Source organism: Brienomyrus brachyistius, chromosome 14 (assembly GCF_023856365.1).
Source record: "Brienomyrus brachyistius isolate T26 chromosome 14, BBRACH_0.4, whole genome shotgun sequence".
Classification (NCBI taxonomy): domain Eukaryota; kingdom Metazoa; phylum Chordata; class Actinopteri; order Osteoglossiformes; family Mormyridae; genus Brienomyrus; species Brienomyrus brachyistius.
The window spans coordinates 19,602,886-19,628,271 of record NC_064546.1 but is presented as its reverse complement, the minus strand read 5'-3'; the positions used below and the strand labels follow the sequence as shown (position 1 = coordinate 19,628,271).

The 25,386-nt window shown below is 44.3% G+C and overlaps 1 protein-coding gene across 5 annotated transcripts; it reads right to left on the bottom strand.

The window, feature by feature from the left end:
* Positions 1-1,296: 1,296 nt before the first annotated feature.
* hivep2b (HIVEP zinc finger 2b) lies at positions 1,297-25,188 on the bottom strand. 5 transcript variants are annotated; one of them, XM_048974018.1, is made up of 8 exons: positions 24,589-25,188; positions 22,341-22,536; positions 6,698-11,664; positions 6,341-6,489; positions 4,240-4,415; positions 4,045-4,146; positions 3,055-3,911; positions 1,297-2,894 (listed from the first exon to the last, which is right to left on the bottom strand). In XM_048974018.1, the coding sequence occupies exons 3-8, from the start codon at positions 11,333-11,335 to the stop codon at positions 2,385-2,387; spliced, it is 6,432 nt and encodes a 2,143-aa protein (XP_048829975.1). In that variant the 5' UTR covers positions 11,336-11,664; positions 22,341-22,536; positions 24,589-25,188; the 3' UTR covers positions 1,297-2,384. The 5 variants fall into 5 exon arrangements, with proteins under 5 accessions (XP_048829975.1, XP_048829976.1, XP_048829977.1 ...); XM_048974019.1 differs by having other exon boundaries at positions 24,734-25,188; XM_048974020.1 differs by lacking the exons at positions 22,341-22,536; positions 24,589-25,188 and adding an exon at positions 19,147-19,271.
* Positions 25,189-25,386: the final 198 nt, after the last annotated feature.

Below are 25,386 nucleotides of genomic sequence, written 5' to 3'. Positions count from 1 at the left end.
AATATCTCTAAACATATAAATGACATCCATCCATCCATTTTCCAAACCGCTTATCCTACTGGGTCGCGGGGGGTCCGGAGCCTATCCCGGAAGCAATGGGCACGAGGCAGGGAACAACCCAGGATGGGGGGCCAGCCCATCGCAGGGCACACTCACACACCATTCACTCACACACCAGTCACTAACATGGACAATTTATTAACTCCAATCAGCCTCAGTATGTCTTTGGACTGTGGGGGGAAACCGGAGTACCCGGAGGAAACCCCACGATGACATGAGGAGAGCATGCAAACTCCACACACATGTGACCCAGGCGGAGACTCGAACCTGGGTCCCAGAGGTGTGAGGCAACAGTGCAAACCACTGCACCACCATGCCACCCCAAGTATGTACATATGAGGCCTTAATGTATTTTGAGGACAGTTGTGCAACCTGGATCACATTTACAATAATAATTTGCGAATTTACATTAAATGGTATTGTTTGTATGGATACTGTGTAGTCAGTTCAGCATGCGCATGTATACAGTGTATATTTCTACTTTTTTACATAGAATTTTCTCAAGAATTTTTTTACATTAGAAATTCTTGTCCTAAAAATATAACAATCAGCATTTTGACCATTTAGCATGCCATGTTGTTTTATCAAAAATCACTGAAATGCTTTTCTCTTGCCCCTTTTAAACAATTATTCAAAATATTGCAATTAGCTAAAATCATAAATTATTATTGTGTATGTGTATATTGTGCCACCGGTTAAAACTACAAGTAGTTCCAGCAGATTGATGAATGGACATTGAAATTATCACCGCTTGACAAAGAAGCACATTTACGAAAATCAGACTTTACGGGCTATTTGGTTAACGTCCTTTTCATTTATTGCTATGGCGCCACTGAAGTTACGCACTGAAGTTACGCACTGAAGTTACGCACTGAAGAAAAGCACAGATTTACAAAGTGGGGCAGAAGACTAATCAAAAGAAATGAACAAGTAGGAAAGCTATTATTAATTACACATAAGAAAAATACTAATTTTTGTTTATAATATCCTGTAAGTACTGTGTCAGTTTTTGCAGCCTCACAGCTTAAGTTATAATGACATGATTCACAAGTAACAAAGTGCAGTGAGTATAGACGATAAGCAGATAACACTGATATTTATATATACATACGTAAACTATAGCCTACCTGTAATAGGATGTCAAGTTTAATTAATTTAGTTAAGGCCAACAGATTTTCAATGAATCGCCATTTAAATTCCATCCACTTAATCCAGCTAGTTTCTACACACTTAGACTCAAGAAAAAGTGCTGTTTATTTTCATTTTTGTACACATTTAACAAACATTCATTTAAAATGCTAGCACTTTTTAAAATTCCAATCTGTTATATATTACGATAGTACCCTAAGATCTTTGCTCGTTAAAATTTCATATACATATTTATAGCAGCAGTACCTTGCAACAAATGCACCAAACATGATCTTAAAATGTTAATCTCATCATATATATGCATATACAGACATTAAGGTTTATTATACATAAAGCAATTTTACACTATACATATTCCGTATTTGTTTTTCAGATTTAGTGACAGAGATCGATACATACAAAGAGGCAACGATAATAATTACATACCACCGTAAATACAATTTCAGAGTAGCAGCTGTACACAAAAATATTTAGACTCCATTCATGTAAAAATATGTTTCAGTGCAACCTCACGTGTATTAATACTTCACATCTCTCAGACTCCTGTTAAGTTCAAATTTATTACAAAGGTAATTTACACAAACGAAATATATGTACATCTCTCCATTCTCAATATAGACTTAATCATAGCACAAAAATAAAGAAAAGGCACACATATCATAACATTGAGAAGTACCAGATTGGACAAAAAACCTCTATGAGCAATTTTGGCCAGACATACATGTCAATATATACAGTATAACCATACACAACCACTTTTTAACTCGTAATTACTGGAATTCGATGTTATAAAAGGCATGCAATACAGTACTTTACATTCAAACTACAATATTAAATTATTGGTATATGTAAAGACTTCAGTACCAATGTATGGTGTTTGAATTCTGTGTGTTTGTGTATGTGTTTGCGTGTATTATCCATTTTTTGCCTGTGATCCGTGACTCCTTGTCCAGTTTTTGTTGTGCTTATTGGTAATGCCCTCAGGTCATTTTGCCAGTAAATCTCTTCCTGGAACTCGCAGTGCAGAAGGCTGCCCAGGGCGATGGAGGATACGCCAAGCCCGAGCCGTCCAGAGCCGAGTCGGCCAGGGGTGGGGGAAAGCTGACACGTCAGTCCTGGGACAGTGCGGATATCGGAAACCGCTACAGTGCTGCATCTGTGACCCGTGTGTCGTCTCAGGAATTCACGCGAGGATGGGAAGCCGGGGAAGGCGGCTGGCGGTCATCGGGATGCTCTTGCTTCCGGCGGTCATCGGGATGCGCGGCTTCTTCCGCGCTGATCCTGAGGGAGGCGATGGCCTTCATGCAGATCTGCACACTCTCGTCCGGCACGCCGGCCTTGTCCCCGGCATCCTGGCTGACTCTCTGGGGGGTGGGAACGGACAGCCCCTCCTCCTTTCCGGGAAAGACGCCCGCCACTTTACGGCTAGCTTCGCCATGCCGGAAGGGCACGGTGCCGGCAACGGCTTCGCTAAGCGTGTTCTTCAGCAGACCTCCGGCAGACAGCGGTGCTGCTGGGACCATCTGGATCCCCCCAATGGGCACGGTGGAGACCGGAGTCCGTACCAGAAGCTGGGAATGCATGGGGAGATGACTGAAGAGACCCTGCTGGGTACTTGGAGGTACTAAGCTGCGGTGGTCTTCACTGGGAAGGTGTGATGTTTGGGGAGAGCTTTTCCTCTGCTCCTGAAACCAGAGATTTCATTTGTATCACGTTTTTGTCAAAGGAGAATCAAAACAATTTGAACAACAAGACAGAACTAATGAACAAGACAATACAGAAATCCAAAATTTCTCAAAAGGTGTTTTTCTTCATCAAAGAAATGAAATATCCAATGATACCTACCATGTTTACATCTGAGCGACTGTCGAATGTGGTAAATTCTGACGGTAGGTTCGATCCCTGGTTCCAGGGGACGCTGTGATGGTGCATTCCCCTCCGAGGTGACACAGGCCTTATGGTGCCTCGGTGTCGACTCCTGGGAGACAGCTCACGTTTGCAAGTTATGTCTCTTCCCGGCGACACAGGCCTAGCGATCAGGTCAGTGGAGGAGTGCGCTCGTGGAGAGAAGCCCCGCCTGATGGAGACGTCCTTCTTTGGAGACACATGCCTCAGGTGCCCCTGGGATAGGAGTTCCCGCGAAGGACACAGGTACCTGTGCGGTGTGGGCGAGGGCTCCCTGTGTGGTGATGAGTCGTAGCCAGGGGATGGCAGACTAGATGGAGAGAAATCGGTGGTAGTGAAGCTGTGTTCTGGTGACAGTGCAGAGGTCTTGTCCAAGCAGCCAGCCATATTAAGGCTTTTCTCATGCTCATCGCCTGTCAGCCCTTGCGTGGACCTCTGGCCCTCCACCATCTGTGCCCTGCAAGCCCTATCACCTTTTTGTCTTAGCTGGATGTCAGGCAGCCCGAAGAGTGGCTGCCTGGCAGCTGGGTATGGGAAGTCCGAAGAGGCCCCCAGGGACACCGCGGAGGCAGTGATGGGCACAGAGGGTGACCCAGACAGCTGGGGGCTTGTGCTTCGGGAACGTGTCCGGGGTGTGGAGTCGCCCTCGTAATCTTCATCCTCATCATCGTCCTCCTCATTCTCATCAGCTTCCTCTTCGACCCCTTCAGAGTCATCGGCGTCAGAGAACTGGTGCTCAGCAATTACTCCCGTTCGGTCTGACTTCCAAGGTGCCCGCTGTCCTTCATCCACATTGTCTAAAACAAAGCATATGATAGACACACTAATTACGCCTTTGTGATGCTCGGCTGCAAGCTCAAACCAAGTAAAGGAAGTCGATGCTAAACATTTTATATTTACAGGAATAAATGCAGTAATTCTGCTGCCTACCAGCTTCCTCGGCCTCTGGTGTCTCCACAGACGTCAAAGACACGCCAAGCTCCACGCATTTCTTCATGTGTGCCTTGGACTTCATGTGTTTCGTCAGGTTTCCTAAATCAGAAATCAAAGAAGTCCAGGTCAACATTGTTTTTTGTTTGTTTGTTTTACCAAACAAACAAACATGATACATTCTAGAAAAACGACCTTTCGTCTTGAAGGCGAAATTGCAGAACTTGCAGACGTATGGCCGGACGTCGGTGTGTGTGCGGATGTGCTTCTTCAGCATGCTGGGCTTCTTGCAGCGGATGCCACATTCCTCGCAGATGTACTTCCCCCTGCCCCGGCCCCTCACATAGACGTAATCTTCATTGGATTTGTACCTGGAACCCAAGCAGGCCTTAACATCAGGAGATGTGATATTGCACAGCATATTCTGCAAGCAGGCCGGCCCAAAAGATCACAGGGACCGGACAGCCATCCATTCATTGGATACACATCGACCGCTGCCGCAATAAATCATGGGATGTCACTGGACCTACACCATCCTGGCCGCAAGCTTTTATCACCCCTAGAGTCCGATTGAAGGTTTTGCAGCATGATGACATCAAGTATCAGATTTAAGAAGAGTTTCTTCCTCCCAAGCTATCCATAATCATCCATCCATCCATCCATCACGTTTCTGTACCCACTTGTCCTATTCAGTGTTGCAGGAGTCCGGGGTCTATCCTGGATGCTACGAACACCAGGTAGAGAATAACCCTGGATGGGGAACCAACACACCGTAGGACACACATACTATTCACACAGACATTCACAGATACAAACAATTTGGTGACTCCAACGCTATCCATCATCACCCATGCATCCATCCATCAATCTTCTGTGCCCACTTGTCCTATTCAGGGTCACGGGCAGAGCCTAACATGGAAGCTACTGGCTAAAAACTAATGCTGGACCAATCTGATATTACTTGCACCTGCATTTTATGCTAATCGTGATGCCTAGCTGTTACTCGTGCATCTACTGGCTATTTATTTGTTAGTAGCTGTTTGTCATTCTTGTACTGGATATAGCTTAACAAGAATGCACTGTAATATACTTGTTGCGCATGAGCAAAAAAATACTTAAATCTTGAATCATATTCACCAAGCTCATGTTAATTAAACCAAATGTAGCCTAGCATCCTAAGTCATGCCAAAGCACAGCAGACGAAAATCTCTCATAAACAGTTTTGCTATATTCTTATGAACTTTTCCATTGGGTTGTCACAGACACACACTGCATCAGATAAATAAATAAGCACAGCTTACTTCTGGGATGTTTAAAAATAGATTTTTTTTTTACAGGCACTGCATGAAATATTCACAATTTGTCAGTAAACGAGAGTGACTCATGTATCAGGTTTATAATGTTGCGTGGAGACATAGATCACACCTGCGGGAAGGGATTCTGCTGGCAAGCGAGAAAACCAAGCATTACAGCTGAAAACTCTGCTCTTTTTGATGCTGTTACACACTACGAGCCATTAAACCACAGTAAAAATGTAGTATACTTCATGGTTAGACAAGTAACCCCATTAATGTGCACTCATCTTCTGGGTTTCATTCTTATAGTATGTCATTTTTAAAGCAAGACTGTCAGATTTATATATATATATATATATATATATATATATATATATATATATATATATAAAAGTCTTATCATAGCAGACCAGCGGTGCTCCAGCTAGATAACTAACCATGTAACATCTAACTGTTTAATCTGCTCAGTATCACCAGGGGCTTTGCAGCACATCACAGGACACAGCCTGGATGGGATACCAATCCACATTCACACACACACACACACACACACACACACACACACAGATCAGTTATATATATGTTTGTAGGGACTCACCAATTATGCCCCAGTTATGACGACCTTCACCCCTTCCCATTCCTAACCCATAAGTAACCAAACAAAACATTCGATTGTTTTAGTTTTTTGATTGCAGTCACAGATTTTTAGTCACACTGTGGGGACACCTGGTCCCCATAAAATAATATATACATGGCCAGGTACAAACTATAGACAATTAAGAGACACTAATTATCCTAATGAAATGTTTCTGGACTATGAAATTTGTGTGACATAGGGAGAACATGGAAACTCCACAAACACCCAACAGAGGTGAGATCTGAACTTTGAAAATGTGAGGTAAAGTGTCTGGTACGTGCTACTTGTTGTTTTAACTTAGTGTATTTTTTTGTGGGGGGGGGGGACTCACACACGCTTGCACAGAGAAGCCCCCTGCACTTACCCTCCTTCAAAAATCTTGATGCGGTTTGGCTCGGCCGTCTTTGCTGAAGACTCCTTGTGCCTGTTGCCCTCAGCTACTCGCTCTCTGACGTTGGACTCTTTTGTTCTTTTCTCCAGCTTCACATCTAGCTGCATGACTTCTGGTTTCTCCTGAGCATGAAATACAGAGAAAACCGTCCATGTGATAAAAACAAAAAAACACATATTTTTCTAAACCAGAAGACAAATGTTTTAATGGTCAGCTAGATACTGACTGATAATAACATGAAATAAAACATTCGCTATTATGAATGGTTTTACTTATTAAAAGTGATATTATAATGTACCCTGATGCTAATGCTAATAGCTATATACTCACCTGGTCAAACTTCTGTTTCCACAAGAGCGAGGAAACAACTTTCCCAGTTCCCTGCGGATACATGGAAGCCGTCGTGTATGACTCTGCAGTCTTCCTCTGCTTGGAACGCAGCAATGCTAGGCTTGTCTTTGTGTTTAGGTCAGGTGGATTTGGATTATAAGAGCTTACAAACCAAGAACCGTAAACAGAGGCGATGGAGCTGGTCTGAGCTATGTTTGGCTTTGTATAATTCAAGAAACACCAGCTCACACTCGTGGACGTGCAAAGACTAGGGAACTGAGAAATCATTTGGTCACGACCAACATCAGCGAGCAAAATCGTACTCCCCATGATAGTGCTATCTTGACTGGTAGCAATCTCTACCAGCATCTTTAAGGGTGCCTTACTGTCCATCATCTCTTGGATTTCAGCTGCAGGTGGGTAAGGTTCATCAATGTCTAGGCTCTCTGGGGAATGCATTCCTTCGCGGGTGTCTACTACCCCTTGTAAATGAGGTTCGGCTGCAGGTAAGGCGACGACCGTGGAGGGTAAATGTAACAGCGGTGAAGCTGACATTCTCTTCTGGTAGTCAGCTGACCCACGGCTCTTAAGGTCAGACTTCTGTGACTTCCCGCTGGCTTTTGTCACACGGGTATTGTCGAGCTCCACAGCACTGAGCTCTTCCACAATCTGACCGTACATTTTTTCCTCCTTAACGCGTTTTTGCTGTTTGGTTTCAATGAAGAGCTCCACGCTATTGGCTGGGGATAATATGCGTTTATTTCCACCAGTACCTGAAGCATCAGTGGTTGAGATGGTTCCAGAGGTCAAAGTCAGAGGAATTCCTGTGTTCATTCTGGCAGGCTTAACTTCTTGTAATTTCCATAATGGATAATGCACAGGTTCATTAGCATTACTTAATATATGGGGTAAACTAAACACCTTTCCATCATTTGAACTGGTCTTTGTGTACGAAGTATTATCCTTGACATTGCAAATAGCCATAGCTGAACTGTTACTTTGGGAATGGGTAGCTAGTATCTGGGAGACGGTTGTATACATGACGCTACCAAAAGATGGCACCTGTGTTTGAATCCTGACAGGAACTGACGTGTCCGGTGGAGGTGGCTGAGAACCAGCAATTTCAGGGGGTAGGATAGTTTGAAATGGTTGCAGAAGCCCTGTGCTACCAGAAAAGGCTTTAGACAGGAGATCACTGAGACTCCAAGGAGAAGCCCTTGGAAGATACGGTCTCTGTGTTAACTCCGACTGACAGAACACTTCTGACTGAGGCGACAGGGTGGCAGGTTTCCCTATCAACTCTTTTTTAAGGGCTTCAGTTGACCAATGTTCACGTTGATGCTCCAGCAAGTGAGATGTTCTCTGCTTCAGGAAACCTGTCCCTGGATGGCTGTCTTCACCTTTGCTCGATAAAGCCACATCGTAAGCCGGGGAGCCGTTCGGTCTTTCGGTCAAAGATGAGGGAGTACTCAGCCATAGGCTGTGTAATAGAGGGGAACTGTTGCTTTCTAGTTGTTCTTCCTTAATTTTCAAATCTAAGCCCTTGTCTTGCGTGACGGATTCGGGATATACGCTTAGCGGTGCCTGTCTAACTAGATAACCCCGTCTGCGTTCCTTCATTGCTGAAGCGCTACCATAGACGTCACCCAAGTTCGACGAAGACAACAGCCCCGCATAGTCGAACGACTTGCTGCGGATCTCCGGCACCTCTGCGTTTAAGACACACGCTGTCTGCTCCGAAGAGGAGCGCCTCACCTCCTTCCGCTGGGACTGGTTGCGTACAGGGAGAGTGCGTCCGCTGCATGGCACAGTTAAGAACTCGGACTGCTTGCCAAAGTCGTCCTGCTTAGCCGGCGAGGCCGACTTATTACTTTCCTCCCTGTCAAATGACATTGAGAAGCTTGAGCTGGGAGACAAATGACTCTCTTGGCTGGGGCTCCGGGAGAGGCTGGTGCAGGTCGATTCAAAGCTAGATTCCCCAGAGGAGTGTTCCATTTCAGCCAGGCGCAGTCGTTTCTTTTTCGGAGGCAACTTCTCCGCAGGAAGCTGAGACAGGGTTTCACTTCTCTGCGGCCATTGGAAGTCCTCCACATGCTTCTCCGATTCTTTATTTGATGTATCTGGCCCCTCTTCTGGTTTGTCGGGCTCCTCTGTCACTCTGATTTCAGGCACTTGGATGTTAGCTTGACGGACCAGTTTGTGCGGCAACCGATAAGATTGGTCTGCTGGTTCGCTGCCCATCTGTTGCAGCTCCGTGTGGCTAGACCTTTTCGGGTCTGAACCATGCGCTTCTCCAGGTTTTTCCGAGTCGGACTGCTCCAAATACTGGCCAGCGAGTGTACCCAGTGGGTGGAAAGTTTGGTCAATTGAGTCCGACTTCTCAAAAGAGCTGGGCCTACTTAAAGAGTTTGTGTGCTGAATAACTGAAATTACATTCCCTCCAGTCTTCCTGTCAAGGTCTGAAATGAGCACTGTTTCATCTGTTGCCATGCAGGTACCAGTAGCTAAATTCTCTGGTTCCCTATGTATACTGTACAGCTGTCCTATACCAGTAAATGCTCTTCTGAAACCATCCTGATGTTCTTGTTTTGAATCGTACTCGGTAGCAAGCATCTCAACCGAACTGTCAAAATCATTGTCATGTTGAATGGGGAAGTCTTCTTCATCGCCGACACTCTTTTTCTTCCTTCGTTTTCTCGTGGCGATTTCGGTCACCTGTTTGTGATGCATAACTCTGACCTGACCCAGAACTTCAGGGTAGCCCTCTATGCTAGAAGAGTATGAGCCATGTCCTTTTAAGTCTGACAATGAAGGAATATGTTCGTCTAATTGTACTGTCCCAGGTGGTGGAAAAATGTTTTTGGAACTGGTTCCTGAGTTATCATGTTCCATGTGTCCCTCGTGGGCAATGAACTCAAATGCAGCTTGTCTCCTAAGCCTCCTCAGACCCACTGAACTCCGATAAAAGCCAGTGTCAGAGGTCATCCTCTCATCAAATGAGTGACTCCCCTGTAATCCTTGCGGCGCACTTAGGTTCCCTGCTGGCGGCGTTGGCACTGAGTTGCTTCTCACCAGAGGCCCGGTGTCAGGCACAACTTCTGAGGGACTTGTGGCAATTTGGCAGAAATTGGGAGAATACTGCCTAGGGAATGAGCTTATTTTCATTTGTGAATCTACATCATCCCTCAAAAATGTGGTAACATTCTGATGAATTGGGTTAATTAATTTCTCATCTTTTGTGTAATGACAGGATTTATGACACTCCAAAGCCTTGCCTATTCCTGAACCTGGCGTCGTGTTCGATTTGTCCTGTATATTAATAATATTTCTGTCTGGGCTGGTGACTTTGGCCATCGCCATTGGAACGGTCTGCCTGGACCTTGGGCCAAGTTTGTAAAACTTTCCAAACATAATTTCCTCATAGGATTTAGCGTTTGTGTTGGGTGGGCTGATCTGCTGCTCGGCGCTTTCTGAGCGTGAGAAGTAGCCCGAGTCGGTGCTGCCTTTGCTGTGTGGGCTCAGAAGGTTCATAGAAGTTCCAGAGTCTTGCCCTTTTTTCCCAGTGAGCCTCAGAGCCAGTTTCTGTTTGATAGTGGGAAACTCATCCCCACTACTCCGATGACCACTGATATTGATATCTGTGAACCAAGGGCATTCCCCCACCGTGCACGGGATTCCCCGTTCTGACGCGACAACAATGGGAACCTCCTTAGGCGTCGCTATCAGCTCTTCAGCTGACTGAGTACAGTCCGGTCCAATTGCCATGATGCTTCTGTCTGCCGCGAGAGATATGCGAGGGACGGGGCTGCCTTTGCTCAAGAACGCGGCAGACTCTTCATCTGTGTCAGTGTTCTGCTCGTAATCGGAGTGCACTTCGGCTTCTCCGCCCAGCGATGACGGATCGACACCTTTACACACAGACGTCAGCTCCGAGAATGGGATCAGCCCTGCCTTAACACTATGAGCATGTGACTTTTTGTGTTTGTACAAGTTGCTCTTGGTCTTAAAGGAGAAACCACAAGGAATACACGGGTACGGCCGTTCTCCTGTGTGGGACCGAATGTGTTTTTTTAACACACTAGGCTTAGCGCAAGCCCTTCCGCAATAATGACAGACATATTTTCCGGGTTTCTTTGATTTTGGCACTTTCCTGAGCATGCCCCCTAGCTGATCGATCCCTGACTGGGAAGTCTGGCTGAAAGAGGTAGGTACGCGCGGAGAGTTCCTGCAAGGGAGATCAGCCTGTTGCCCTGACGCGTGGAGCTGCAACTGGCCAATCAATGGCGAGGCAAGCATTTCCGGGTCAGCCGGTGGTTTCGCCCCCGCCAGGGACCCTTTCTGCTTAGGCTTCTGTTGGTTCGAATGCCGTAAGCGGTAGGAGTAACCGCGAGGACAACGCTGTGTGCACTGTCTTTCTAGAGGCGACTGGCCCGCCACAGAAGAAAGCTCTTTGCCAAAATGCTCTTCTGCCAAACATCTTCGCGAGCCCAGCTGTGCATAACCTTTCCCTTTTGAATCCGCAAAAGTGCTTCTTTTGGTGCTGACTGTGGGTGCCGAAATGCCTGCGCCTTCGTCCGTCTTCCTCTCTCGGGTCTCCACTTTAGATGTTTGCCCGACACCCGATTCAGGTGGCTCCATGTTCAGCCTTTGCTCTGCAGGGAATGTCCAAAGGGATGATGGTCAAAGAGCTCCTGACTCTGCGGACATATTAATTGTCTTCTCCAGAAGGGTATTCTTCAGCGGCTGGCTGCTGCATCTTGACCTCACATGAGTCCACCTAGGTGGTGCTGATTTTATTACAAAAGTCTTCCTTGCTTATACCAGATTTCTTCACAGTTTGGCACATTTTTACCATCTCGCTGATTTGCTCGCTTTCAAAACAAGTTCATACAAATCAGGCTTAACACAACAAATGAATTCATTCCTGTGTTGTTTCCATCTGCTTGCCCGCACAATTAACATGGTATCTGAAAAAGAACATAAAAAACAGGAGTTAATAAGGCACTAGAAATAAGATAAAAATAATTATTTTTCACTAATAATCATGCATGTTCTTTAATGAAGAATAATATTGAAGTGTAAAAGCTGAAATTTAAAATAAATGAAATTTAAAGTTCCAAAATAGTTTTTACATGCAAACATTAGTTATTTGTATGATCGATGTCCTTGATTATTTGCCCCCCTAATGATTACTTCAGCATCCATCTATCCATCCATTTTCCAAACCGCTTATCCTACTGGGTTGCGGGGGGTCCAGAGCCTATCCCGGAAGCAATGGGCACGAGGCAGGGAACAACCCAGGATGGGGGCCAGCCCATCGCAGGGCACACTCACACACCAGTCACTCACACATGCACACCTATGGGCAATAAGTCCAATTAGCCTCAGCATGTTTTTGGACTGTGGGGGGAAACCGGAGGAAACCCAACGACGACATCGGTAGAACATGCAAACTCCACACACATGTGACCCAGGCGGAGACTCTAACCCGGGCCACAGAGGTGTGAGGCAACAGTGCTAACCACTGCACCACCATGCCACCCCGATTATTTCAGCAAAATTTGAAATTAGTACTCTGAGCAAAACTGCAGCCCCTGACAAATGATTTGCACAACCAGTAATCCATTTTAAGAAATTTGTTACCTGAGATGTTAAATGGTTGCTGGACACGGGCAAAAAATATAACCTCTTAATTCCTATATGCAAGACGATTTTCTTGTAACATTATCTGGGCCTAAGCAAGATACAATTTGAATATGACATCATCCCCCAGATGACAAACCCACAGCCTTCATATGGCTAAATAATCTGTCTCTAACTCAAAGTGCAGACTTTTTACAATTTATGCTCCCGCCGTCTCACATAATACGCGTCTCGGAGGAAGGAAACCAGCTTATTTGACTACACTGGAATCTGGCAAAATAACCAGTTCAGGTAAAATTGCAAGCGTGTCTTTTTTTTTTTGTCAGTCGGATTAATGAATGATAAAAAATGTCTGAGACAGATTTAGGCAAAGCAGCATTGACTTTAACATTACAGACTAACATAAAAATATAAAAAATTTGTGACACTTTTGTAAGAGTTTTAAACGTAGTACTGAAAGAAAACCTTTTTCCAATCTCTCCAGAAAACACAAAGGAAACAGAGTGAAAAGAAGCACCCATAACCTTCAGCAGTACTTCAGTGCAAAACTACAATTCGTTTTCCCATTAAGATTCTACAATTTCACCCATTCTAAAGAACCCCCCCTCCCGCCCCCCCAGAATGTGGTGCTTATAAATATGAATGAGTAGGATCCAACTTTCAAAGCAATATCTTTAAAAAAAACACCATGTACAACTGTATATCCACAACACATCATTTGATTTATCCCGATACTGCATCACAGACTTTTGACTTGAGATAATGAAGCAAATAAATAAATTCCATTTGGCGATTAAATGTAGTAAAAGAAGAGGGAAACACAGTGGAAATAAGTTTAATAGCTAATTAGTTTAATAGATAAATGCTAAGAAGTTCAACACAGTGAAGCAGACATAACCAGGTGCAGAATGTAATGCATGTCAGCTACTCCTATATACATTTAATGCTATAAAATCCATTATCCATCCATCCATCCATCCATCCATTTTCAGAAACCGCTTAATCCCAACAGAATCCATCATTCATGATCAATTTTGATTGTCATCTATGTTACAAGCAGAATTGTGTTTAATGTGCTACCCCCCCCCTCCCAAGTCCCAAATCTAAACTTGGGAGACCTTAGGCTTCCCATATATACACAAACACACACACACACAAACATATATATATATATAAAAATTCTGATTTCAAACTGTGCAAAACAAGCAGAAATCTTTCAGTTGCTGTGAAACATCACTTCGTGAAGAGCAATGAGGTCAAGTCTGGCTCTCTGCTGGCTCTGAGACGCCATGGAAACCACAGGAAACCATGGGAACGGATGACTGCCTCGTCAGGTCCACCTGTGCCGGTTTGACGATTCTACAGCCAAAGCAACATAAGGCTTCCCGGCTGCTGCTAGCACATAGCACTCTGTCACGAACGCTCACCTGTTTTGCCGCTGTCCCAAAGGGTGGAAAACCAATCACAACTGCACACTGCAGACCAGTTAAGAACATTCAGACCCCCAAGGAAAAAATTAATGGATCCCCCTGTGTGTCAACATTATTATAGTGGAAAAAGTGCTATATTGAGACTTTGGATGATGTTTAGTGAGTAACCTCTTCCCTGTAATTCTTTGTAATAATTTCTGAGGTAGCTTTATACTAAAATTATTCATTCCCCTGGCCATTCATCCATCCATCTATATTCCAACTGCTTATCCTTGTGAAGGCAGTATAATTATCATCTCTTTATCATTTTTTTTTTAAAGTATAACACGACACACACGTGTATCTACTACACATCGCGCTAATATGCCGGTTAGCCTCCCGATGCTAATGTCAAGCGATGTCGCTTAAGTGCCTCCGACATCACAGATCTCCTCAAATCCTGCCATCCCGGTGACTCGAGGCATCAGAATTTCATAATGGAGCCGAAAGATGAGGAGGCAGTGAGGGATTTTCGCCGTCCTTTCAATGATAGCGCCCACTCGCGTCTCCTGCTGCAGCCTGGCCAGGCGACGGCAGGCACAGACGTACACACGCCAAAACGGCAGGCGAACAGAGCTCGGTTTCCATTCTCTGAAAGAGTACAAAGCAAAAAAAATAATACATGTGCACACGCACATACATACTACAGATTCATTGATCCAAAGCACTGCTGCTTTTCAAGGACACTATAGAAGTGCCATTACACAACTAACAGACCGGCTGTCGTACTCACTGTGAGTCAGCCTGTAAAATTCTTCTGAGCCCATCTGCTGTCACCAAGCACCCCACAGCCCCCAGACCCCAAACCTCCCCGGCATGACTTTACTTGACAAATATTTTGGCCTTCAGAGCGATTTCTCACAACCGAACAGGGAGTTACAACATACCCGCAGGATGACTTTGGTTGTGTAATAGCACCCCAAGCCGTTCATATACCCCCCCCCCCCCCCCCCCCCGTTACACCGATGGTCTCTCTGAAAATGTCTTTTTTTTTTTCCAGAACACTCCGGGCTATGCTTGGCAATCAGAGCCAAAGCCCAAGTCAGGGATTGGCAAACAGAGCGGATTATCGCCAGAGATTGATTCACGTCCCTCACAGACTGGGACCTCTGAGTACTTCTTTAGAGAAAAGCTACCTGCCAGGAGACGGAGGTTTGAGGATTTACTGAGAGTGTCACCACTGGTCACTGACTCTACTCTTCAACTTTCGCTGCAAAAACGCTTGTGTGCCTAAGGGGGAGTGGGACGCTCTCGCCTATTAAGCAACAGGCAGAGGTTTATTTAGAAAATATGGAGGTTTTCCTGCTCTTCAGACCTCTGGATTAAGGAGAAATAGCTTAACCTCCATCACAGGAACATTTTGTTTTACAAGAAACAAAAACTTAAAGTCAAAGTTTAAACTGGAAAGATTCAAAAGACTGACAGGATCCAAATCAAGAGTCCGGAAGTCTTTGATATAATTTCTAATTTTATTCATTCATTTTTTAAAAATACCTTAAATTATTTAAATATTAGCAAAATGAATGCCAGTGAAATATTCCACTATCCAATTTAACGTCGTATCATTTTATTCATGTTGGTGACACAAAGGGGAAACTATTATTAGTATAATAATATTAATGATGATGATTATTATTATCATAATAAAGGTTCCCTGGTGCTTGTCCCTTTTAGGGAGCGGTATATCACTACAAAAAAAAATGACCCACACAAATCAGAATATGTCTCTCAGACGTATGTTTACTCCAGAGAGGAATAAGCTATTCCAGGAATTTCCAGGACATCGGGCTGCCTTCTTCTTCAAAGAGGCTGTTATTGTCTTGTAGCAGTTATTGATGCTTTAAAAGCATGTGTAACAATTAAAACCTAATCGTGTTTTTTTCAGAACCAGCCCTGCTATTTACACGTCTGCTGAAGACCCCTGCATGTCCACTGTTTACAAATTGCACCATAGTAAATATCGGCCACTACTGTAAGCCCACCCCCCCCCCATCCCCCACCATGTGATTCAAAGGTTGTCTTAGTTAAGAAGCCTCCCAACCCACAGAAGCCTCTAGTAAATTATTTTAAGCAACAGCAGGTGGAGCGTGATACATGTAGTCCTGGCAACAGTGATGGCACAGACACTTACAGTCATTTAGAGTGCAAGCAAGGTGTATTTAGTGCATAAGAGAGAGATCTGACGTTAAAGAAGGTGGCTGGGAGTGAAGGCGAACTCCCTAACTGACGCCCACCCTACAGATAAAGGAAAAGTGACCCAGAGCTGAAGGTTGAAGCATCGACTTAAGCACTAGGCTGAGCAGGACTAGATTGCTCAGCTCGGGGGCAGGAGTTACACTCAGATATCACCGCCAGAGCCACCGGTTAGCGAGGCAGCAGGCAGCTGGGCAACAGGCCCGGCGCTTCTGGACGTGGCATGGGCAGATCCACTTCCTCCCGACCTCGGTTTCATTCCGCCAGCCTGGAGGCCTAACCGCAGGACCCTTGGCAGATCTGACGATGGGATAGAGCCATAAAGCATAAACCAAGAGGATGGCTCACGGACAAAAGCGCATAACTGAAAGATGCACGACCACTGTACTGAAGAATTCAGGAAACCAGACCTGTACAGTACAGTCCCAGCGTGGGCCTGCGGAACTCTCGCCTTCCACACTTGTGGCGGGCATATTGCCGACAGTATCTTTATACATATTTAACATCACGACTTTGTTACAATATGCACCAAGCTCATGGATCAACAAGGGTGAAACGAGGCTGAAATATTAAAACGATTTCCACAAAACTTGAACTCTTGGCTCAACATTATGAGGTTCTAAGGTTCTTGTAGGAGATGCTATAGAAGAGGTATAAAAACAAATGCAGACCCAGAAGGATGAAAAAGTATAAGAAGAAACGAATGAAAGGCATTCTTCTGCACCTAGCCTCAGCTACGGGTAGGTGGGGGTAGCAGAAAGCGGGGGGCGGAAACTGATAAATGTTGGAGCTGTTCAAACTCATTTCAAGGTCATTTCAAATTCACCGCTACTTTCCCCGCAGGTGAGTGGGGGAGAGCGGTAAGCCTGGCGTGGCATTACGCACGTCAGAGTCAGGCTGGGGTGGAGAGATTGATGACAACACGAGCAGGCAAACTGTGGGACCAAAACCAACACGGTTCCCAAGTCCCTGAGCCCAAGGTATCACGATGTGCTCATGTGCGATGACGTAGTGCGTCGGAGATAAAGCCCCCCCCCCTTTCTCCGGACCCCCCTCTAGTTTCGATCCTCAGAGATGGAGATATCATTTGCAAGATAAAGACATTTCACATCCTTTCTGAAAATTAACAGCTATGTCCTCCGATCGGAGACAATAAGTGACTTTGTTCTATGCCAATACTGTCATGGGTACCACTCCATAGCATGGTGGCTTTTTCAAGCAACGAGGGACCGGAACCAGCCGAGCTAATGGTCACAGCACCGTCTCACCTACATCGGGACGGGGCTCACAAGTTACCGCGGTATGGGCAGTTCCGCTACCCAAGATGAGCAGCACAGTGCTGCAGGCTGCCATGGCCAGAGGAGCTGTCATTAGCAGATGTTAGCACAGGACATCTACACATTGTGCTAAGAAGGAAATAAAACGCAACAACAAAAGACACCAGCTGAAATTCTCCCCGCCAGCCTCGCTGTTCCTTAACAAAGAAATCACCTTCCAGCAGTAGCAGTAAATGCCAGGAAAGAAAATGTATCTGTCAACCAACCTGGTTTACATCAGCTCTTCAGACCCATAACGTCCAGTTATCCTGAAGCAGCCCTCGGAACCTGAAATTCCCCCCAGTCCATTCTCCGTCGTCTCCAGTAAATCCAAGCAGCAGAACGAAATTCCCATCAATCATAAGTCAGACACTGATAGAGCGTGTATTAAGAGACCTACTCAAGTACATGGTCACCAGAGAAAATACCCAGTCCTGACGCATATCCAGGAACGAAAATAGAAATGGGGCCCCCAAAGGGATTATACAACAGCCCACATTTAGAGACACTTTCAGCAGGGCACACAGTCAGACAATTCAGAGTGCTCTGTTTAGTGATTAAGTAGGGTTTTTGCAGTTAAAATGTTATGATGATCATAAACAAAATGTTGAAATAGCAGAAGTACTGATAAATATCTGCAAATAGCTAAACACAATTCAATATAACTCTTAACTAAGATAAGCACCAACTGCTATTTTGACAATAAGCCTCATTCTTTTGGACAATCAGCATACCAGTTTAAATAAACTTACCGAAACAAGGACAACATCGACACTAGAGGTTCAAAGGAGATTAACACACCCATTCAGCCAAAGCTACATTGCCACCGTAAATCCAGCTCTCGGTGAATCAGATTCAGAATCAAATTTAAGCACCAGATACATTTCCGTGCACCCAGAATTTGTCTTGGTGAATTTGATACTACATTTGCCAGGGAAAAGAATGCACAGCACTCTATGAATGCCACAAGCGCGAGTAAGCACTGTGCAATTCTGTCTTAAGAATACTACAAAGCTACTTACTAGAAGTACTTACTATTACTAAAATTACTTACTAAATAAATGCAGAGAAAGGCATCTTCTGCCTGTGGTAATAGCCCACGTGCAGCAACGGTACCTACAGCAACACGACCCTTTCGCTGAGATCGGATAGAATCCAGCACCTCAGCTCCCACCGCTGGGATGCAGCTGCAGGCGACCCAGGAGGAAGAAGGACCTCCCTAGGGTTGCCAGCGTGTGTGGAAAGTAACTCCTTCTGGCAAAAAAAAAAAACATTTTAAGGGGAAGCAGGACTGGCTTTCTCATCACTATCTGAGCCACTGTTAAATAAAAAGCTCCATATACCAACAACATTAAAAAAAAACACTGGAAAGTAATGTAATCCACCCCACTTAAGACAAAATACAGGTTTGCAATCTATTCATATAGTTTAACAGAGAATTGTGCTACTGTATATACCAAAAATAAGAATGGATTTCCTGCGTATTTTATTTACTAGTAACTTCATATAACTAATAACCACCTTGCATGCATTCACATTTACAACAGTCTGGAGTTGTGGGTGAGCCTGGAACCTATCCCAGGAGACACAGGGCACGAGGCAGGGTGATGCAGTGGTGGGGATGGTAGTCCATCAAAGGGAACTAACCCAAAGAGCCACCGACGCGGGAAAGCAGAAACCCACACACCCTTTGGGGCGAACACCCCATCTCCTCAAGCAGAGCCAGAGCCCAGGAACTGAAACCAAGAAACCAGAGGCGTGAGACCACTGGATTCTCCACCAAGCCTCGGCGACGAATGAGAAACAAACCGATCCATGGATCCGGTACCTGAGACAGCCGGGATCCAGCCTGGTTAAGATGCTCAAACATCCTTCATGGATGATACTTAGCGATCCGTATACATTTCCAGGAATAATCCCTTAGACCGCCATTGTTGATGGTTGATGTGGGTGTCCCTCAGACAGAACAACCACCCAAAGCCACGCTGTAGCCCTGCCATTCCTCAGGATCTAATGTTGCCAAAGGCACCTGTTGCCCCCCCCCCCCAGGAGAGGCAGGCTGTCAGTAACAGGAGGGTTCCTTGCCCGCCCCCCCACCACCCATCCTGCCGTGTCGGTTTACGCCAAATGCCCAGACAAGCTTGGCCAATTTTAGACTTCAGACTTGCTCCTGAAGAGAGGTCAGGTAGCTTGTAGCTCTTGGGGTAATACCAGGGGACATGAAAGGGGAGCTTTTTATTTTCTTTAAGCCAGGAACCCCCCCCTTCCCAAAAACACGCACGTACATAGATTATGTCATCAGCCAGTGCTAGCATGCCACACAAGTGGTTAATTATTCATGCAAGAGCACATGATCTCTTTCATCAGAACGGCAGCCGACAACGCGCTAATGAGATTTCGAGTTGGGGAAAATCAGCAAGCGGTTCAATCAGGTTAATTTGTAGCTTAAGCAACTAGGGCGAGACACCAAGGTTCTTAAACATCAGCACCGCCCATTATATTGTCGCTCATCTCCGCTAATGACTAAAGACCCAATGTACCCAGCGACTGTTCTGTCATTTGCTCGTCTACGTGGATGGGCAGGGCTGAGAACTTTTTCCCTTTTTTTCCTGCTTCACAGCACAGCTGCAGCAAGCTCCGGGAGGCCACTGGGACAGCGACACCCGCCTGGGATGACAAGCGAGACCTGCATGTCGCGACCTCTGATGTGTGAATCGTCTAGGTGTGAGCTCCAGTGTCACATGACTACACAGAGGCACCTGTGAGATACTAGAAATGGGAAGTTATGGACTTTTACCACATTCCTCAGATTTCATTACCGGAAATGCTTAGCGATATAAGGTGCTTTATACCCAAAATGGAACAAAATGGAATTTTTTAAGGTGGGGACTTAAGAGGGACAATAATTCATGCAGAGAAGCCAACTTTATCATTAGCCAATAATCTGTTTTGAATTGAATTGCGATAGGGGAGGGGTCATTGCAGGGGGCAATCAGCTTTCAGCTGGGCCCAGTGCCTTTGTAGCCCCACCCTGGCACACTCCCTGCACGTTGCCATTCCTGGAAAGCAATCGACACATGAATGGTGACTAGGATCACTGCAAGTTCTGTTGGGGGGGAGGTTCCATTCTACGAGCCTCCACGTCGCAGAGATTGCACAGCTCATACCAGAAACATCTCTCCCAGCTCTCCCTTCACCTCCGAGACACTGCAATGACGGGAATCTCTTTTTCGCTCTTGCTTTTAGAGAAGCAGCCCGTGAGAACACTGGTCAGGAAACGATTAGGTTAGAGGAAGTAGGCAAAGAATAACCCTTGGCTGAAGATCATAATTAGCAGCCTGCAATTGCAGGCTGTTCGAGCCCAGCAATCAGAAGGTGTTCTAGCTGTCTTAGCAACCAGTAGCAAAAAATCTGTTGGAGACATCTCAAGCCAGATGGTACGACCTGCCAGGGAACATTGCCACCCTTCCCTTGATGCATTTTCTTCAGTCTCAGCTACATCCTTCCTAGTGCTTTTAGCCAAATGTCTCTGACATAAAAATGGTGTCATATTCTGAAGGCCCATGGAGTTAGACTGTTATAGTACTGAAGGGGTATGTAGCGTGGCTCCCCCTATTGGATATAACGCTACTATAAATGATCTATAGCCAAGCTAAAGCATGTGAGTGAGGAGTTAAGAATCACTAACTGATGACCAGGGGCCTGATAATATTGATATAGTTTTACCCATGGAAGATCTCTTATGTTGGTCTTGCTGTAGATTTTGTGCTTCAGTTATCCAAGCTGGCAGTGAGATAGTGTAACACGCTGTAATTTGGATAGACTGCAATTGCTAGCTAGCTTATTTAGACGGAAACATATCGGCATTTAAAGAGTCAGCTAGCTGATCGGTTGACAACTTGTAAATAAATGATAGGATACGTATCACTCGCTGACATGGTTCGACACGCCCCTGTCAGATCGTTTACAACTTTGTTGTGCTATCCTACAGCTGTTTTGTAAAGCTGGTGTTTGATTTCATCGTGAAGTTACTTGTTCAGCGTTATCGGGTTATTCCTAGGGGTCACCCCAGCATCCACATTTCACAAACATGTGTTTCTTGAAGATGACACGCTTCCATACATGAATCACTGTGCTCACACCCCAGGCTGGTAATGGTGTGGAATTCATGACTTGTGACAATGTCTAATTGCTCTGTGTATGGTTGTGGTGGATGTCTAATTGCACCATCTGTTTCTGTAATGTAGGGTTGTGCTGAATGTGGCGTCCATCCCAGACAGCAGCAACGATCTTTTGCACCACTCAAACCTCACATTTGTTTGGGGCCGTCTTGCCCACAGTCACTACACGGAGGGGGAGTGGAGCCCCAGAAATAATAAATCCACCCCAGTCAGGCAAGGAACACCCTGCATGGGAGGCCACTAAAAGTAGTGTAAAGTCTCATTATGGACAGTGTATAGTTTCACTAATGGCAGTGTAATGTCTCATTAAGGACAGTGTATAGTCTCACTAAGGGCAGTGTAATGTCTCATTAAGGACAGTGTATAGTCTCACTAAGGGCAGTGTAATGTCTCATTAAGGACAGTGTATAGTCTCACTAAGGGCAGTGTAATGTCTTATTAAGGACAGTGTATAGTCTCACTAAGGGCAGTGTAATGTCTCATTAAGGACAGTGTATAGTCTCACTAAGGGCAGTGTAATGTCTCATTAAGGACAGTGTATAGTCTCACTAAGGGCAGTGTAATGTCTTATTAAGGACAGTGTATAGTCTCACTAAGGGCAGTGTAAAGTCTCAGTAAGGACAGTGTATAGTCTCACTAAGGGTAGTGTAAAGTGTCACTACGGGCAGTGACTCACTAAGGTCAGAGAAAAGTCTCACTTAAAGCAGTGACTCACTAAGGGCAGTGATTCACTAAGGGCAATGAAAACACATGCAAACTTTATGTATTGGGACAGAGGGAGGAAACAGGAGGACTTGGAAAATAAAGCACAATAACTCAAGGATAACAGACAACTACTCACCTAGAGGCACTGCTGGAGACAAAGATAGAGATTCTGCCCCCCTTGATAAAATGTCACTTTGGGCCACTGCTAGAGAACCCCCAGTATATAGGGGGAGGCTGACAATACATTTTGGGGCCCCTCACACCTGCTGGGTCCCCTGAATCTGCCAGGGTCTCCATGCCCCTCTGACCCTCCTGTGGTCCTGGGTTCAGCCCTGAAAGCATAAAGCCAAAGTTTTAGCCATTGGGAAGCAATGAAAACGCAGCAGTTTTCAAACAGGTATTAAAGAATCAGTTGCCATGGTGATGACAGATTTTAAATTACTATTGCAGTTGTTACGTGGTTGTTTGTCATATTACTCAGATGATTTCTATATTTTTATTTAAAGCAGCTAAATAACTTTCAGATTTTAAATTTAATTGATGGTTGGGTATTTTCCATTGAATATTTTAATTGTGAACAGCAGGTCCTTAAACAGTACAACAGGTAGTGGAACATAAAATAAATCCATGGATAAAATTATATATTCATCTCTGAATGTCGTGACTCACCAATCACTTCCGTTACTTTCCGGTGTGACGTGTTGTTGCCCAGGGACACTTACAATACTCTAAATATGACCCTGACTCTGACCACTTGTTAGAATGGAGTTCTGATATTTACTGGAAATTAATGGAAGTATTCTGGCCAGATAGGACATTGCCATCTAGTGGTCATTTTCCTTAATATCGGAGTTACATATATACAATCATAGATGGTCCTATACAAAGTTGCATCTACTTTGTACACATGAATAACTTTTCGTTATTTACAGGATTTAAACGGAGACAGTGAATGATCAATAACTGTAAACGTCTTTCTCTCTGTATATGGTCTTTTGCACACAATAAGGAATCTGTTATTCGATCGTCATATGAAACAGTTGAGTACTGGTATTTTGAACTGACCATTTTTTTTTGCAAAAATATATAATGCACATATGTATATCTAGAAAAATAATACGGAAACTATAATACATTTGTTTTGCCTTTCTAAAAGAATGGCAATTCAGTGAGGCCCTAAGCTCAGAACAGACATATTCATGTAAATATGATTTTTTAACACATAACGTGAAAGGTTTAGAGCGAGCCTTTCTGCTGATTGGCATGCTTTCCTAAATATGTATTACAGAGCGATACAGTAAAGTCATTCCCACATGCCTCCAGTAACTCATCTTGCCTTATAACGCAGTTACGATAAATCTCCAAGCGAAGCAGCTTACAGAATTGTCTCGGGTCTTAAAAAGAAAATATTGTGATTTATTTCATCGCTTGCGCTGCCAAGAGCAGAAGTAAAAGTAAAAGGGATTGGAAAGTCGTCTAATGACTTTTTGACGTTTGAAATGGCGCAACAAAGGAGTGAACAAAGCCTTTCTAATGTACATGAGGGAATTCTGATGGTACTTCTGGTAGGAAAACCTAATGAACAACGTGCTAAAGTTACTCCAGTGTTATAATAATTGAGTTCAGCGTTTTTCGTCTATCGGCAACTCGACAACGCAGTTTCAGTGTTTCCTGGTAGTAGAAGATGAGCTGCACCCAATTCCAAGGAACGTGAATAAAACACTAAAATGCTTTCTCATTAAGTATGAAGTGACCTCTATCATGCCAAATAGCGGTCTTGAACCCTCCGAGTTTCAGGGAAGCATTTGTTATTATTCATAACAAAGTACGCGTATATGAACCAGTGGAGTTATTAACAATTAAAGTGGTTATTAAACCCTGATGTAATCATTCTTCCTAGATTGCAACATACGAAAGTGCCCGCAGAATCCATTATCATTAATCAAATCACACTCAGATCAATACAAACGGTAAAACAAAATGTCAAGCAGAACATTGCAGCGCAGTCCTGGCACGTTTCTCATTTGCTTATAAACAAGGCATCCATAAAGTGTCATAATATTTTAAATGGCAATACACAATATAACATGGGGCAATTTCTCATTGTGGCGTTACATTAAAAGAAAATACTATATGGACCGAACGGGGCCTTTCTGCGGAACGTCGACTTAGGGGTCTCTACGGTTGTGCACAGCTTAAGATAAGATAAGATAAGATAAGATAAGATAAGATAAGATTGGGGTTTTTGATCCGTGTAAATGATATTTCTTTGTCCTGTAGCACAGAAAGAAATAAATATAATAAAAGATAATGTAAGTAAAACAGCAAAGAAACAAACATTAAATAATCAAAATAATACGTTTTAAAAGACCACTGAAACCTACTCGGAAAGGGTTTTGTGCGGTAAGGGCTGAGAGCCCCTTGATCACCCCCTCTGTCGGCGCAGACGTCATGGAACTTTCACCGCTTGTCCCTCCCACCGCTCGCCCACGTGTTGGCGCTAGAGAGGAGCCCGCACCGCTGGCTTACTTTTAAATGTATGACAGATCCCAGGTGATGCGGCGCCTTCAAAGATCCGGCGGAGATCTGCGCAGAATGCAATACATGAGAAAATGAAAAAAGCGAATCAACGAATCAAGTGTGCGGATTTGTTATTACATAGCAGTGTCCCGACCATTCACTTGTCACACAATGTCCATGAGTCGTCAGTATTTCAATGCAAAACCCGCGCTTTGTTTACTGAAATATATACATTTTCCATACATACAGGATGAAGCAATTAATTAGCCTCTTTCGCGTTTTCGACATCAAAGGATGACGGAAAATCTTAAGCATTCATGGTATTTGTCAGATACTTCACGCGAAATTTTTAAACTATCAGGCCATTTAAAGACATTAAGTTATCGACCAAACCTAGAAAATGAATCCATTAAAAGTAGACTATACCCTATGACTTGGAAAGAACTGACAACTATTATTTTTTGTTGTGGTTATATATATATATATTTAAGTTTGTAATTGTATCTTAATGATGTAACCGAATCACTTATAAATTGTTGCAATGTCAACTAAAAAAGCAAGAAACATGAATAACTTAATGTATCAAACGTCATCTAGATCTTTAGTCTTTAGTTCGAGCTTTATATCCTTTCCTTTTAGCAGCTGCATATTCACATCGTTTT

Bases quoted from the DNA above. Each gene is read 5' to 3' on its own strand.
- hivep2b (XM_048974018.1), bottom strand. From the start codon at position 11,335: ATGGAGCCACCTGAATCGGGTGTCGGGCAAACATCTAAAGTGGAGACC. The intron at 4,147-4,239 runs GTCGTTTTTCTA...TTTCTGATTTAG, and splicing joins TTTCGCCTTCAAGACGAAAG to GAAACCTGACGAAACACATG. The intron at 3,912-4,044 runs GTAGGCAGCAGA...GCTTTGTTTTAG, and splicing joins ACCAGAGGCCGAGGAAGCTG to ACAATGTGGATGAAGGACAG.